The 14,950-nt window shown below is 35.8% G+C and overlaps 1 protein-coding gene across 4 annotated transcripts in view; it reads right to left on the reverse strand.

The window, feature by feature from the left end:
• Window positions 1–14,950, reverse strand: part of SEC23A (SEC23 homolog A, COPII coat complex component) — a 69,808-nt gene that overhangs the window by 30,012 nt on the left and 24,846 nt on the right. For all 4 annotated transcript variants that reach the window (XM_047075629.1, XM_047075630.1, XM_047075627.1 and 1 more), the window contains 4 exons: window positions 12,246–12,369; window positions 9,433–9,513; window positions 7,760–7,849; window positions 6,465–6,571 (listed from right to left, as the gene is read on the reverse strand). In XM_047075629.1, the coding sequence (XP_046931585.1) occupies window positions 6,465–6,571; window positions 7,760–7,849; window positions 9,433–9,513; window positions 12,246–12,369 (402 nt within the window). The remainder of the gene's footprint in view (window positions 1–6,464; window positions 6,572–7,759; window positions 7,850–9,432; window positions 9,514–12,245; window positions 12,370–14,950) is intronic.

Genomic DNA, 14,950 nt, shown 5'->3' on the forward strand with positions numbered 1-14,950 from the left:
GACTATGACACAGATTTAAATTAAAATGATGCAGAAAATTACTCCAATATTTCAAAATTCCAACATCATCTGGAAAATTAACATTTTAAAAATCACTAACAGCAGTTTCAGTATAGCATTATTTTTCAGAAAAATATATCCAAACCTAATAAAGTCCTCTAAAGTAATTATTTTATTTATGTTTTTATTTTATTTTTGAAAGAGAGAAACAGAGTGTGAGTGGAGGAGAGGTAGAAAGAGAGGGAGACAGAATCTGAAGTAGGCTCCAGGCTCTGAGCTGTCAGTGCAGAGCCCGACATGGGGCTCGAACTCACAGACTGCGAGATCATGACCTGAGCCGAAGGGATGCCCAATTGACGTAATCACCCAAGCACCCCAAGTCCTCTAAAGTAATTATAAAGACAAATCTCCAAACACACTCCTTAAGACATTAAGATTTTTACAACTAAGAAAATAGCACAGGTATGTGCGTGAATGTGCACATGTGCACATAGATACACAAGTCTCTATATCAGACTTTAAATTGTATTTCTTCAAGGGCATCTGGGTGGCTCAATAAGTTAAGCCTCCGACTTTGGCTCAGGTCATGATCTCCTGGTTTGTGGGTTTAAGGCCTGCATTGGGCTCTGCACTGGCAGTACAGAGACCATTTGGGATTCTCTCTCTCTCTCCCTCTCTCTCTGCCCCTCTCCCACTTGCTTTCTCTATCTTATTTAAATAAAAAAAAAGAGGGGGAGCCTCAGTGGCTCAGTTGACTGAGCGCCCAACTTCGGCTCAGGTCATGATCTCACGGTTTGTGAGTTCGAGCCCTGCATCGAGCTCTGTGCTGACAGCTCGGAGCCTGGAGCCTGCTTCAGATTCTATCTCCTTCTCTCTCTGCCTCTTGTGCTCTGTCTCTCAAAAATAAATAAATGTAAAAAAATTTAAAAATAAAATAAAATAAATTTTAAAAAAGGAAAAAAAAATTTATTTCTTCAATTTTTTAAAGGCAGAAACATGCAAATATAACAAAAATAAGTAACTCATTTACTAAACTGTAAACTAAAAATTATCAAAAATTATTTTCTCATTGGTATTTAATTCAATTAATGGAAAAAATGATACAATTATAGTTTCTATGTATTCTTTTCCCTCCATGCTAAATGTTAGGAAAAATTTTAGTCTAAGGGATTAATTTGCTATTACACATAAAATAGCAGTAATCTATTAAATTCACATGTTCTATAAATCCAATCCAGTCAAACTAATCCTGGGGAGACCCAGCAACAGTTTTTGTCTAATTTTTCACAGAGTTTTGTAATACTTCAGCTGATTCTAATTCCAAAGTACCTCACTTTAAGCAAGTCTAGAAAAATTTAAAGATTTTTGAAAAGCTAGACCACTTTTGCATGACTCAAAGATGCAAGAAGTCATCCCCCCAAGATTTAGGCAGTAACATATTCAAAATTCTTCCTTCTTTCTCTATTTTTAATTTTTTTCAAGTAGACAAATAATTTTTTAATATTTTCCAGATGACTGGTAACTGTTAAGTATCTCAGCCTAGAGAAATAGCAAGAGGCAAAAAAGAATGAGAATCAGTAAAAGAATAAGAACCAGCAATTTTGAAATTATTTTTTAAAGTAATTTAAACTTGGTGGTTATACTAATGGTTTACATTATTTTTTAAATTTTAATTTAAAAACTTTAATTTTAATTACAAAAATTAATTTAAAAAATTTTAATTTAAAAAAATTAATTTAAATTTTAATTTAAAAAATTTTTTAAATTTTAAATTTTAATTTAAAAATTAAAAAATTTTAATTTAAAGAACTAAAACCAAAATTATCTAAATCAGCATTTTCCCAACTAAGATGACCATGATATTCTCTTGCTGCAATCTGAAACATAAAGGTGACATTTTAACTATATTGACAAGTAAGCGCATGCAAATTCACGAATTAAATCTTATTTAGCTATAAATTAAAAATTATGCTCTTAAAATAAAGTTTAAAGAGTTTGTTCACATTGTAAAATCTATCTTATTTCCAATATCCCCTCCTCACTGTAATTCTTACAAGTAGTTTTAAACCAAACTTTCCAGGTCAAAGTTGTTTTCTATATGAAAAATAGGGTAACTTTTGACTGTATCTCAGGAACCTGAGTTCTTTACTTTCACATGGCTCACTTAAACAAGTACACTCTCCTAGGCCCCTAAAATCATATTACTAATAAATAAAGAAAAAATAAGTGCTGATTACTGAAGATAGGATAAGTTAATTTGAAAAGATGGGTGTCTGGGTGAGACATAATGACATAAATAGCACCAAAACATACATGATATATAGCTCTACAATGGCCTCATAAATTCTGTGCAAACTGAAAATATATAGGGGCACCTGGATGGCTCAGTGGTTAAGTGTACGACTCTTGGTTTCAGCTCAGGTCATGATCTCGCAGTTTCATGGGTTCAGGCCCTACACCGGGCTCTGTGCTACCAGCGCAGAGACTGCTTGGGATTCTCTCTCTCCCTCTCTCTGACCTCCCCCACTCATGCTGTCTCTGTCTCTTCTCAAAATTAATAATAAAATAAAAACTTAAAAATATATAAACCCATGAAATTTCTCCAAGAAACTCCCTTTCTCTTAAAAGACTACCTATTCTTGTTTGTTTCACGTTTTTATTTAAATTCCAGTTAGTTAACATATAGTGTCATATTAGTTTCAGGAGTAGGATTTAGTGATTCATCACTTACATATAACACCCAGTGCTTATCTCAACAAGTGCCTGCCTTAATGCCTATCACCCGCTTAGCCTATCCCCCACCCATCTCCCTTCCACCAACCCTCAGTTTGTTCTCTATAGTTAAGAGTCTGTTTTATGATTTGTCTTTCTTTTTCCCCCCTCTATGTTCATCTGTTTTGTTCCTTAAATTCACATGAGTGAAATCATATGGTATTTGTCTTTCTCTGATTTATTTCACTTAGCATACTACATTCTAACTCCATCCATGTTGTTGCAAATGGAAAGATATCATTCTTTTTGATGGCTAATATTCCACTGTATGTATACACACCACATCTGTATCCATTTGTCAGTCAATAGACATTTGGGTTCTTTCCATAATTTGACTATTGTAGATACTGCTGCTATAAACATCGGGGTGCATGTGTCCCTTCGAATCAGTATTTTTGTATCCTCATGGTAAATACCTCGTAGAGCAATTTCTCAACTGTAGGGTAGTTCTATTTTTAACTTTTTGAGGAACCTCCATACTGTTTTCCACAGGGTCTGCACCAGTTTGCATTTCCACAAACAGTGTAAGAGGGTTCCCCTTTCTCCACATCCTCACCAACATCTGTTGTTTCCTGTGTTAATTTTAGCCATCTGACAGGTGTAAAGTGATATCTCATTATAGTTTTGATTTGTATTTCCTAATAATGAATGATGTTGAGCATCTTTTCATGTCTCTATTGGCCATCAGCATGTCTTCTTTGGAAAAATGTCTATTCATATCTTTTGCCTTTTTTTTTTTTTTTTCCAGAAAGAGAGCAAGAGCACGAGTGGAAGAGAGAGGCAGAGAAGGAGAAAGAATCTTAAGCAGCCTCTACACTCAGTGTGGATCAGTCGTGGATCCCATGACCCTAGGATCATGACCTGAGCCAAAATCAAGAGTCAGAGATGTTCAACCAACTGAGCCACCCAGGAACTCCTCTGCCCACCACCCACCCCCCCCTTTGGAAGTTTATTTATTTTGAGAGAGAGAAATGAAAGAGATAAAGTGTGAGCAGGAGGAGGGGCACAAAGGACAGAGAGATTCCCTATCAGGCCCCATGCTGCCAGCACACAGCCTGACACAGGGCTTGAACCCAAGAACCATGAGATCATGACCTGAGCGGAAACCAGGAGTTGGACACTCAACCGATTGAGCCACCCAGGCTCCTGCCTGGGTCCCCTGCCCATTTCTTCACTGGGTTGTTATCTAACTTTTCAAAACTTTTCATTTTAAAAATATTTTACACATAAAAGCTATGAGTAGAATAAATTCCTATATATCCATCATCTAGATTTATCAATTGATAGCATTTTAACATATTTGCCCCATCATCCTCTCTTCCTTTATACATAAACATACTTTTTCATTTGCCAAACTTTTTCAGATTAAGTTAGAGATATTATGACCCTTTCCCGTGAACACTTCCGTATATATCTCTTAAGAACAAGAGTATCTTATAGTCTTATGTAGCCTTAATTATCAATTAATGAAATTACACATGGATTTAATATTATCATCCTATACATAAACCATATTCAAATGTCTCCAATTGTCTCAATGGCATCCTCTATAGCAAATATTTTCCTGACACAGGATTTTATCCAGAATCACATATTGGTTTTAGTTGTAACATCTCTTTAGTCTCCTTTAATCTGGACTGGTTACTAATGCTTTTCTTGCCTTCCAAGACATTTTGGACAATTCTAAGCCAGTAACTTTGTAAAATATCCCTCAACTTGGTATGTCCAGTTGTTTCCTTAAGTAAATGTTCTGAATGTCCAATTTAAGTTGCATGTGTGTGTGCACGTGGGTGTGTGTGTCTGTGGGTGTGTGTTGAGGGGGCATAAATAAATTGACATGTTTGCCAAGAATCAAACTTCCAAGTTCCTGATATGAAGTATTAACAAATCTAAGTGAATGCTTAGTCAGCTGGGATATTTAGCTCAAATGAATAATATATTCCCCTGACACTGATGCAGGATTTTAAGTCAAAGCAAGGTAACAGAGGAGGACAATAAATAAATCTACGTATAATCCTGTGATAAGTAACAGACCATACAACCAATACTCAGTTCAAACATAAAGCTAATGTCCATCACTCACCAAAACAATCTCATGATTTTCAGGAATGAAGCTAGAGTATAAATACAGTTCAATAAAATGAGAGCTTCAGATGTCTCTGTGTTCATTTTCTAGCCCATGCTTAAATCAGGTTAAGTTTATACTGATCAACACTTTCCCTACCCAGACAATCAAGTTCAAGACAAACAGAAATAGACCAAAAACTGGTTTGCTTCTAGACACACCTCATCTAAGAATCCTTTCCTGACTAATTTTATTCCAAAATGATCTTCCCTTTGTTTTACATGTCACAAGTATATACAGAGGGGTTATCAAAGGAGCTGAGAAATAATTTATTTGTAAGAAAACAGAGGGGCTATAGGTTCAGTTCAACCTGTTCTCTGTGCAAATGCTGTGCAAGAACACGTCACCAAATATATGTCTTATTCAGAGAATACATCATATAGATAGGAACAAGAAAAGGCATCTGTCATGCCTAATCACTTCCCTTTGGAAACTGTTAACTACATTAATAAATGTAGGACATGGCTTTGTTACACAAAATACTACCCTATAATATTAACTGTTAAGAGACTTCACCTTTTGTGGTCTCAACCAGTGCTACTCAAAGTGTGGTATACAAACCTAGTATCAGTTCACCATGTGGTAAGAACAGAAACTGAGACTATATGTTTACTAATTTTTAAGCAATTTAACAAAATAATTTTTTGTCTAATAAGTCTAATAATAAAAATAGGGACCTGCATTGTGAATTTTTTAAATTTCATTTTCTAGTAATGCATTTTTAGTGTATTTACAAGTATCAGTCTCCAAAAAATTGGAAGGAAAAAAACACTGTCTCCTCACTACAGAGAGGTTGAGGACTGGACTCTTCCATATCATATAGCTGACCAAGTATGTTCAAGTCCTTTGCATTCCATACCCTGCCCCAAAATTACCTATGCCACAAAGGAGACACTGAATGAAGATCTGGTAAATGAATTAAATGACATTATAATAAGAGTTGAAAAAACATACAATGATAATAGTAGCTAAGAACTTTATCATCAATTGAAAAGTAATGCTATTAATTATTGTATTATATGAGGTATGTATATACATATTATTATTGCCTATAATAGGATAATGTTTATTACCATTTCTCCTCCTCTCAGAGAAATATGGTAAATAAAGGAAAATTTTTTTTAATGTTTATTTATTTTGGAGAGAGAGACAGAGACAGAGACAGAGAGAGACAGAGTGTAGCAGGCGAGGAGCAGAGAGAGAGGGAGACACAGAATCCAAAGCAGGCTCCAGGCTCCAAGCTGTCAGCACAGAGCCCGACGCAGGGCTCTAACCCACAAACTGTGAGATCATGACCTGAGCCAAAGTCAGATGCTTAACCACCCAGGTGCCCCAATAAAGGAATTATTTTGAAGAATATGTCTTAGGAATAGTTTTTTAAATTGCTTTACAGATCCTAACAATGAATATTCTGGCAAATAAGCTAAATTAAAAAGAAATAAAATGCTATTAGTCATAAATATTCATTTTATAATTATGGATGTCACTCAAAACAGAACCCCTGTTTGGAAGCATGACCCAGGATAGTTTTGATACGTAAATTAAATCTCTAAAAAATACAACTTACTTCCTAGCAATGGTGGTCACTCGGATGCGTCTCTGTCCACTTGAATGCTGATACTGAGTCACAAACTGGATGGCACCACGCCCTCCTTGAGGAATTGGAGCATTATGCTATGTAAAAATAAGAGTAAAAACTAAGCAAAATCTATTACAGTCTTATCATATAGTTACCCTAGCATTAATGAAATTCATTCTAAAATCGACCAGAGGGATGCCTGTTTCCAGTGCATACCAAACAGCTATGATTTGCCACATAAGAGAAATGGACCTGGGAAAGGGGGAAAATGATGAAGGATAGAGACATGACTCCAGCTGTGATATCAACTGCAAGTAATATGTAATTCAGAGGGACATGAAACAAAATGAAGGGAGAAGTATAAAGAAATGATGAGATACAGAAAGGCATAAGTAAGGCAATTTTGCCTAATAGTAATTGGATAAAGAGAAATTGAAGCAAGTTCTCCTCCCCTCACTACGAAAAATGAAAACACAACTTTTAGGAAAATAATCACCTGATGAAGAGGTGACCAACAGAAAACTATTAATGAGAAAAGCCCAACAGTAGTATATAATAATGGTCCTCAGAAAGAAATAGCAAGTGGTCAATAAGAGAAACTTTCTTCGTGACCTTTGACAATTAGCATTCTTGCTTTTTTGATTTTTTTTTTTTTTGTTTTTGGTAAGAACAACTCTTTTTCACATATTTTGACGCTTAAAGAAAAAAAATGCCTGTACACGTCTTAGGAAGGCTATTAATACTTTGTGGTTCATTTTATGCCTAAAAACTATTAATATGTAAGTCAGTAATTTGTACATTATATCGTTCTTTAATATGATAACTTCTTCCTGCAGCAGAAAAAAAAAATCTTTTCAAGTACTGGAATCTTTACCTTCCAATCCTTTTTTATGAATTTTGACATATTAAACTTTCTTGTAGAGATTTCATGTATCATTATATACCTTGTGACAACCAGGAGGAGCTAGATGCCTAATTACAAAAATGCATAGCTAGAACAGAATTTAAGATTTATTTAGTCTTCAATTTTATATTAAAACAACAACAACAACAACAAGAAAACTGAGACTAAAAGTTGGGTTGTCCAATGCTGGGAATTTGCAGGTTTCCCTAACATCTCTTTCTATTATAGTTTATCCTCTCACCAAAGAGTTTAGTCTTGAAAAACAGAAAATGACAAACAAAAATTCCAAAACAGAATAAGCTCTAGGTCATAATTACTATTAGAAAAAATATGAAATATTTATGGCCTAAATTGAGTACTTCAAGATAAAAAGTCATACCTGATTGACAACCTCAAAATATATGGCTAAGGTTGTAGTGGGACTGAGTCCACATATCTTCCATTGACAAGTGCCACCTGTTCCTATCTCCTGTAAAAAAAAAAAAAAAAAAAAAATAGTATGTTTGAAAGCTAGAGAACACAATTTTTTAAGATTTTATTTTTTTTTTTTAATTTTTTAATGTTTATTTATATTTGAGACAGAGCATGAATGGGGGAGAGGCAGAGAGAGAGAGAGGGAGACACAGAATCGGAAGCAGGCTCCAGGCTCTGAGCCATCAGCCCAGAGCCTGACGCGGGGCTCGAACTCACAGACCGTGAGATCGTGACCTGAGCCAAAGTCGGATGCTTAACGGACTGAGCCACCCAGGCGCCCCAAAGATTTTATTTTTAAGTGATCTCTATACCCAAGGTGGGGCTCAAACTCACAACCACAAGATCAAGATTCGTATGCTCCACTGACTGAGCCAGCCAGGTGCTCCCAATTTATTACTATAATATATATTAAGGTAAAAGGGGGAGAAAAAACTCCAGTAAGAAAAACTAAATTTCAGGTGTCTAACTAATTTAATGAATGTTAAAAGTCTAAGATTTTTAAAGTCATATAAACTTATCATGAAATAAAATCAAGTAATTTTTACACAATAAAATTATAAAACAATTGAAATTCTTTCTAAATATTGATACAAGTTCTTTTGTTTTTTTTAATTTTTTTTTCAACGTTTTTATTTATTTTTGGGACAGAGAGAGACAGAGCATGAACGGGGGAGGGGCAGAGAGAGAGGGAGACACAGAATCGGAAACAGGCTCCAGGCTCCGAGCCATCAGCCCAGAGCCTGACGCGGGGCTCGAACTCACGGACCGCGAGATCGTGACCTGGCTGAAGTCGGACGCTTAACCGACTGCGCCACCCAGGCGCCCCAACAAGTTCTTAATATTGTAGACTTTAACAGTATAAATTATTTAATGAAGTAATTACAACTATCTTTCTATCCAACTGTTTCACTGGTATAAAGAGATATTGACTTAACACATAACATATGCATATATAGAATACAGGTTCTCTAGATCAGAATTCCATAAATCAAACACTCTGATTCCCAAAAAAACTTCTTAGATAAGAATTTTTACCATGCAAACTGCTTAAAATTAATTTTTAAACTCTGACATTCTACAGATGATTACTCACCTTATTTGCTCCATCATCCTCTCTATAGGTACATAATTCTACCATTTTAAAGTGTACTATACATCCACTAGATGGGTAACAAAAAAGAAAGGAATTGAAACTAAAATCTGGCTAATTTGGTTACTTTGTTGGAAATCCTACTAACAAAAAAAAATTTCAGATTTGACTTTCAGAAGTCTCCAAATTTCCAAATCACATTTGTTGGGTTTTTTAGGCACACTGGGGGAAGGAATAACTTAGGCATAAAAAAACAAAAGACTGGTGACAGCACGAAGGTTTTAATTTAGGGGTAGATGGTAAAAAGGGTATGCATAAAGAGCAACCACAAACAGATGTATACTAATGAAAACGGAACCACATTGTACTGAAAAAGCCACTACAATAATTTTGAAAGGATTACTATAGGCTGTCATTCCAAGTCTATTGTTGGTCTGTCCTTTGAATCAACTAGATTTTCTTTTTAGAGTAAATTAAAGGTGACTTACATTTTCAGACACACAAGGTCCTTTAGAATTGAGAGACACACAGGGTCCAATAGCTCCTGAAATCTTTATTTCCCTTGAGGTCTGCAAAATAAGCATACAGTGAACACTTTAGTGTCCTCAAAGATAAGTTCAAATATACATTCAACTATAAGTACATAAGAATAAAGACATCTGGGGCGGCTGGGATCAAGCCCCATGTCAGGACCCACACTAAGTATGGAGCCTACTTAAGATTCTCAGTATCTCTCTCTCTCTCTCTCTCTCTCCCTCCCTCCCTCTGCCCCTCTCCCCATGCTCACACTCTCTCTGGCTCTTTAAAAATAAATAAATAAATAAATAAAGAATAAAGACACCTTCCACATTTATAACCCAGAGGTTAATGAAAACAAACTAATGTTAAAAATAATAGGGGTGCCTGGGTGGCTCAGTCGGTTGAGTGTCCAACTTCCGCTCAGGTCGTGATCTCGCAGTCCGTGAGTTCGAGCTCCACGTCAGGCTCTGTGCTGACAGCTCAGAGCCTGGAGCCTGTTTCAGATTCTGTGTCTCCCTCTCTCTGACCCTCCCCCGTTCATGCTCTGTCTCTCTCTGTCCCCAAAATAAATAAACGTTGAAAAAAAAAATTAAAAAAAAAAAAAAAATTTTAAAAAAATAATAATAATAATGAATCAGGGGTACCTTGGTGGCTCAGTTGGTCGAGTGCATGACTCTTGATTTTGGCTCAGGTCATGATCTCATGGTTCGTGGGATCAAGCCCCACATCAGGCTCTGCACTGACGGTGCAGAGCCTGCTTAGGTTTCTCTCTCTCTCTCTCTCTCTCTCTCTCTGCCCCTCCTCTGCTCATGTGCATGTACATACACTCGCTCTCTCTTTCTCTCTCAAAATAAATAAATACACTTAAAAAAATAACAATAATGAAATCAGTGGACACTTCTAGGTTTATAACTCCCAAATTTACAATCTAGCCCTGACCTAACTTCAATACTCTATTTCCAGCTGCCCATAGGAGGTCTCCATTTGGTAATCTCACCCTCAATTCAAAATAATACCGTACCCAAAATTCATACATCCTAATTCTAAACTTTAAACACTATCTTCTGTTTTTCCTCCTGTAGAAAATTTGTCACCAAGATTGGTTTCTTTCCAATCTCTGACACCAAAATTTAAGCCATTGTTAGTCTCCATCTAAGAAAATTAGAAAACCTAATTCACTTTTCCTACTCGAGATTCTTCTTCCTGACAAACTGAATACCACTGTCAGACAAATTTTACCTGAAACACTATTCTTTATTAACTTACAATGGCTTCTTCTGGCTACACATGCATCACCAAAATACAACTGACCACATAATTAAAACTATTTCCCTTACACTGCAATACAAACCATCCACTCTCACTGGGAAGTTTCCCCAAATATACCACGCTGATTCTCACTTCTTTACCTTTCCTCACATGGGATCCTAACTAAAATGTGTTTTCCTCAACAAACTCAAATTCTGCCATCTTTCAAAACCACTGTAACTCACTATAAAACCATTTATCACCAAGAATAAATTGTGTCCTGCATACATTCATTTTTCTTCCCTAAATCTTTATAGGACTTTTATAATCTACTGTTATTTCATTCTATCACAAATGTTAATTTTATCTATCAAAACTAAGTTTCTTTTTTTTTTAATTTTTTTTAACGTTTATTTATTTTTGAGACAGAGAGAGACAGAGCATGAACAGGGGAGGGGCAGAGAGAGGGGGAGACACAGAATCTGAAACAAGCTCCAGGCTCTGAGCGGTCAGCACAGAGCCCGACGTGGGGCTCGAACTCACGGACCACGAGATCATGACCTGAGCCGAAGTTGGATGCTTAACCGACCGAGCCACCCAGGTGCCCCAGTTTCTTTTTTTTTAAAGTAGGCTTCCCACCCAATGTGGGGCTTGAACTCACAACCCTGAGATCAAGAGTTACATGCTCCACTGACAGCTAGCCAGGTTCCACAAGACTTAAGTTTCTTCTTAAGAAGCACTGTGCCTTATATATCCCTTGAGATCCTCATAATTTCCCTGCCTAATGCTATACACATAGCAAGCATTCAATAAAATAAAAAGATTACGAAGAAATATTTAATGGAAGTTCAAAGTCAATGATTTTGTAATACGCTTTTATAACACTAAACTTTTGGGTTTTTTAAATCAAAATTTGAAGTGAACAGTATCAGGGAACCTGGGTGGCTCAGTTGGTTGAGCACCTGACTCTTGACTTAGGGACAGGTCATGATTCCACGGTTGTGGGATCGAGCCCTGCATCAGGCTCTGTGCCGGGCATGGAACCTGCTTAGGAGTCTCTGTCTCTGCCCCTCCCCTGCCCACATGTACACACATACACACGCACTCTCTTTCTCTAAAAAAAAAAAAAAGAAGTAAATAATATCAACAACCTACTAATCAAAAAACAACTACTGATTATCCAAATGGAATAGATTTCTCTTCAGTTACTGAGTCCCAAAATAAAAAAAAATCTAGCACTCACAGAAGCAAATACAGCACTAAGAAAGAAAAAACACACTTAAAAAGTTAAATCCTATATAAAGAAAAAGCAGTTAAAGGAAATTTTACCTATATAGTATCTCCTTTTCCAATAATTATTTGTAAATGCTCAAGTAAAATTTCATGTACATTTAATGATGATACATTTTTCTGGTAAACAAAATCCCTACTTTTAAAGTCTATATTGAATTTGATTAATGATATTTAAATATTATGGTCAAGACTACAAATTTCTTTTGATAACATACCACACATGTCAAGTTTTGATGCTTACCTTTATTTCTAATGTACCACCAAAGCCCATTTTAAACTGTCCATGCATATCTTTGGTAAAAACTCTTTGAAAAGTCTGCTTGAATAAGGAAGTGTTGAAAGAATCACCCATTACCATGTATCCTCTGCACAGAAAGAACAAAAAATAATATATGTGACACAAGTACTGGGCCTATGTGTTAAAACCAGAAAAGTAAATTACCTCTCAATACTACCAACAAATTTTAAAGATACTTTCTAAATGTACTCTACTACCATTAATTTTAAAAACTCAAATATATGAGAATATCTTCACCTACAAATAATCTCAATCCTGAGAGCATCTGAGTGCCCCTAACACTTGCATTTGTTCTCAGTAATTTATTAACATTATTTTTTATAAATAGATAACACATCCACATGCTACAAAAATTCAAAAGATACAAAATGGTACACAGTAGCAAATGTGTCTGTTCCATCCCAGCCACCCAGTTCTCCAGCACACATTCTCATTCTTGAAAACAAATATATACCTGTATATGTATATATATGCATATACTGTCTGTGTGTATCAATCACATCAGACATAACAGGATCATGAAACTTAGCGAACAAGAATAGGAGGATGCTGTGGAACGATTTTCACTTTAAGCACTATGTACATGTACTGTACAAATTTTTTCAGTAAGCATGTACCTGTTCTCATTTTTTTAAGTTTTAAAAAACATTAACTATCAAATAAAAACAGTTCTGAGGTACCATTTTTTCTCTAATAGATCAGCAAAAATCACAATCTGATGACATATTCTGTTGGTGAGGCTGTAGAAACAGTTACCCTCATACACTGCTGGTGGGAATGCAAAATGATGCAACCTCAACACAGGGGAATTTGCCAATATCTAACAAAATTACACTTGTGGTTTCTCTTTAATCTAGCCAAACCACTATTAGGAATCTATCCCAAAAATATTCTGGCAACAAAAACAAAAAGCAAATATATGCACAAGGGTATTCAGTATTACTAGTTATAAAAGATTGGAAACAATCCGGAGGACCATCTATTAGAGACTAGTTGGGTAAAATATGGTACATCCACACAATGAGGTAATATACTGCTGTAGACTACTATCTAGAATGTAAGTGAAAATGCAAAGTGGATAAGGATATGTAGAATTTTCTCCTGTTCTACAAAAAGGGGACAGATACACCCATAAACTCATATGCATACAAACATTTACATACATTTGCTCATATTTTTAAAATATTTTAAGTAGCTTTCAAACAATACAATAAAAATTAAAATAGGCAAAAGAATAAAACTGATATGGCATAATTAATTAATGGTAATTTTATTTTTGATACTGGATTTATGTTATCTCTGATGTTATTATATATTATATATCTTTTTAAATGTTGTTTTCTCTATATTTGTCACTGGTGTACAAAAATATAGTTGAATTTTGTACAACAACCTTGATCTAGAAGTCTTGACAACATATTAATTCCAACAGTTAGTAAATAGGTTCTTTTAGATTTTCTACTTTTATAAATATCATCTATGATGATCTATGTTATCACTATACCTGGTGATATGCATCCTACATTAAAGACAACTTACACCACCCTACTTATCTTTTCCTTTTCACAACAAACCTCCATGAAATAACTGTCTATAACCTCACTACTCGGTGTGGCCCTTGGTCCAGCAACATTATTATCAGCAAGGATCTTATTTGAAAAGGAGAATTTCAAGTCCCATCCTATGCACAGCCAATCCAGAATCTGTACTTTAACAAGATAACCAGATGATCTGCACATATGAAAGTTTGAGAACTTGTAATCTCTACCAGCTGTTTCCAATCCTCTCTTTCTGTTTTTTTTTTAAAAATGTTTATTTATTATTGAGAGACAGAGAGAGACAGAGCATGAACATGGGAGGGGCAAAGAGAGGGGGAGACACAGAATCTGAAGCAGGCTCCAGGCTCTGAGCTGTCAGCACAGAGCCAGATGCAGGGCTTGAACTCACAAACCACGAGATCAGGACCTGAGCCAAAGTCGGACGCCTAACTGAGCCACCCAGGCACCCCTCTGTTCTTTTTCTAGTTCACTCTAAGTCAACTTGCACTGCTCTTAGATTGCTAAATCTTACAATCTCATCCATTTTTACTGCTATTAAAAAAAACACCAGTGGGGTGCCTGGGTGGATCAGCTAGGTAAGCATCCAACTCTTGATTTCCACTCAGGTCACGGTGTCACAATTCATGGGATCAAGCCCCATGTTTGACTCTGCGCTGACAGGGCAGAGCCGGCTAGAGATTATCTCCCTCTCTCTCTGCCCCTCCCCTGCTCATACTCTATCTCTCTCAAAATAAATAAACATTAAAAAAAAAAAACATACACACCATATTCTGACAACTCCCACATTTATGTCTCCAGCCCAGATCTATCTTCTGTATTCTATGTTATAATATCAAACTGCCTACTCAACATCTCATGGATATCAACTGGCATCTTAAACCAAACATGTTTAGAACTAAACTCCTAATCTTCTCCCCAAATACTCTTCTCTTCACAGTCTTACTCATTTCAATAAAAGGCAATTCAATCCTTCCAGTAAATTCCTTTGATTTTCAGTTTTCCCCAAACCCTGATCCAATCTATCAGCAAATCTTCTACTTCTAAATATATCCAAAACCCAACCACTTCTCGGCCACCACTTGGTATTCC

The sequence above is a fragment of the Lynx rufus genome, unplaced genomic scaffold, assembly GCF_022079265.1.
Source record: "Lynx rufus isolate CCGP_SWC_20201006 ecotype Redwood Valley unplaced genomic scaffold, mLynRuf1.p SCAF_13, whole genome shotgun sequence".
In the NCBI taxonomy this organism is placed as follows: domain Eukaryota; kingdom Metazoa; phylum Chordata; class Mammalia; order Carnivora; family Felidae; genus Lynx; species Lynx rufus.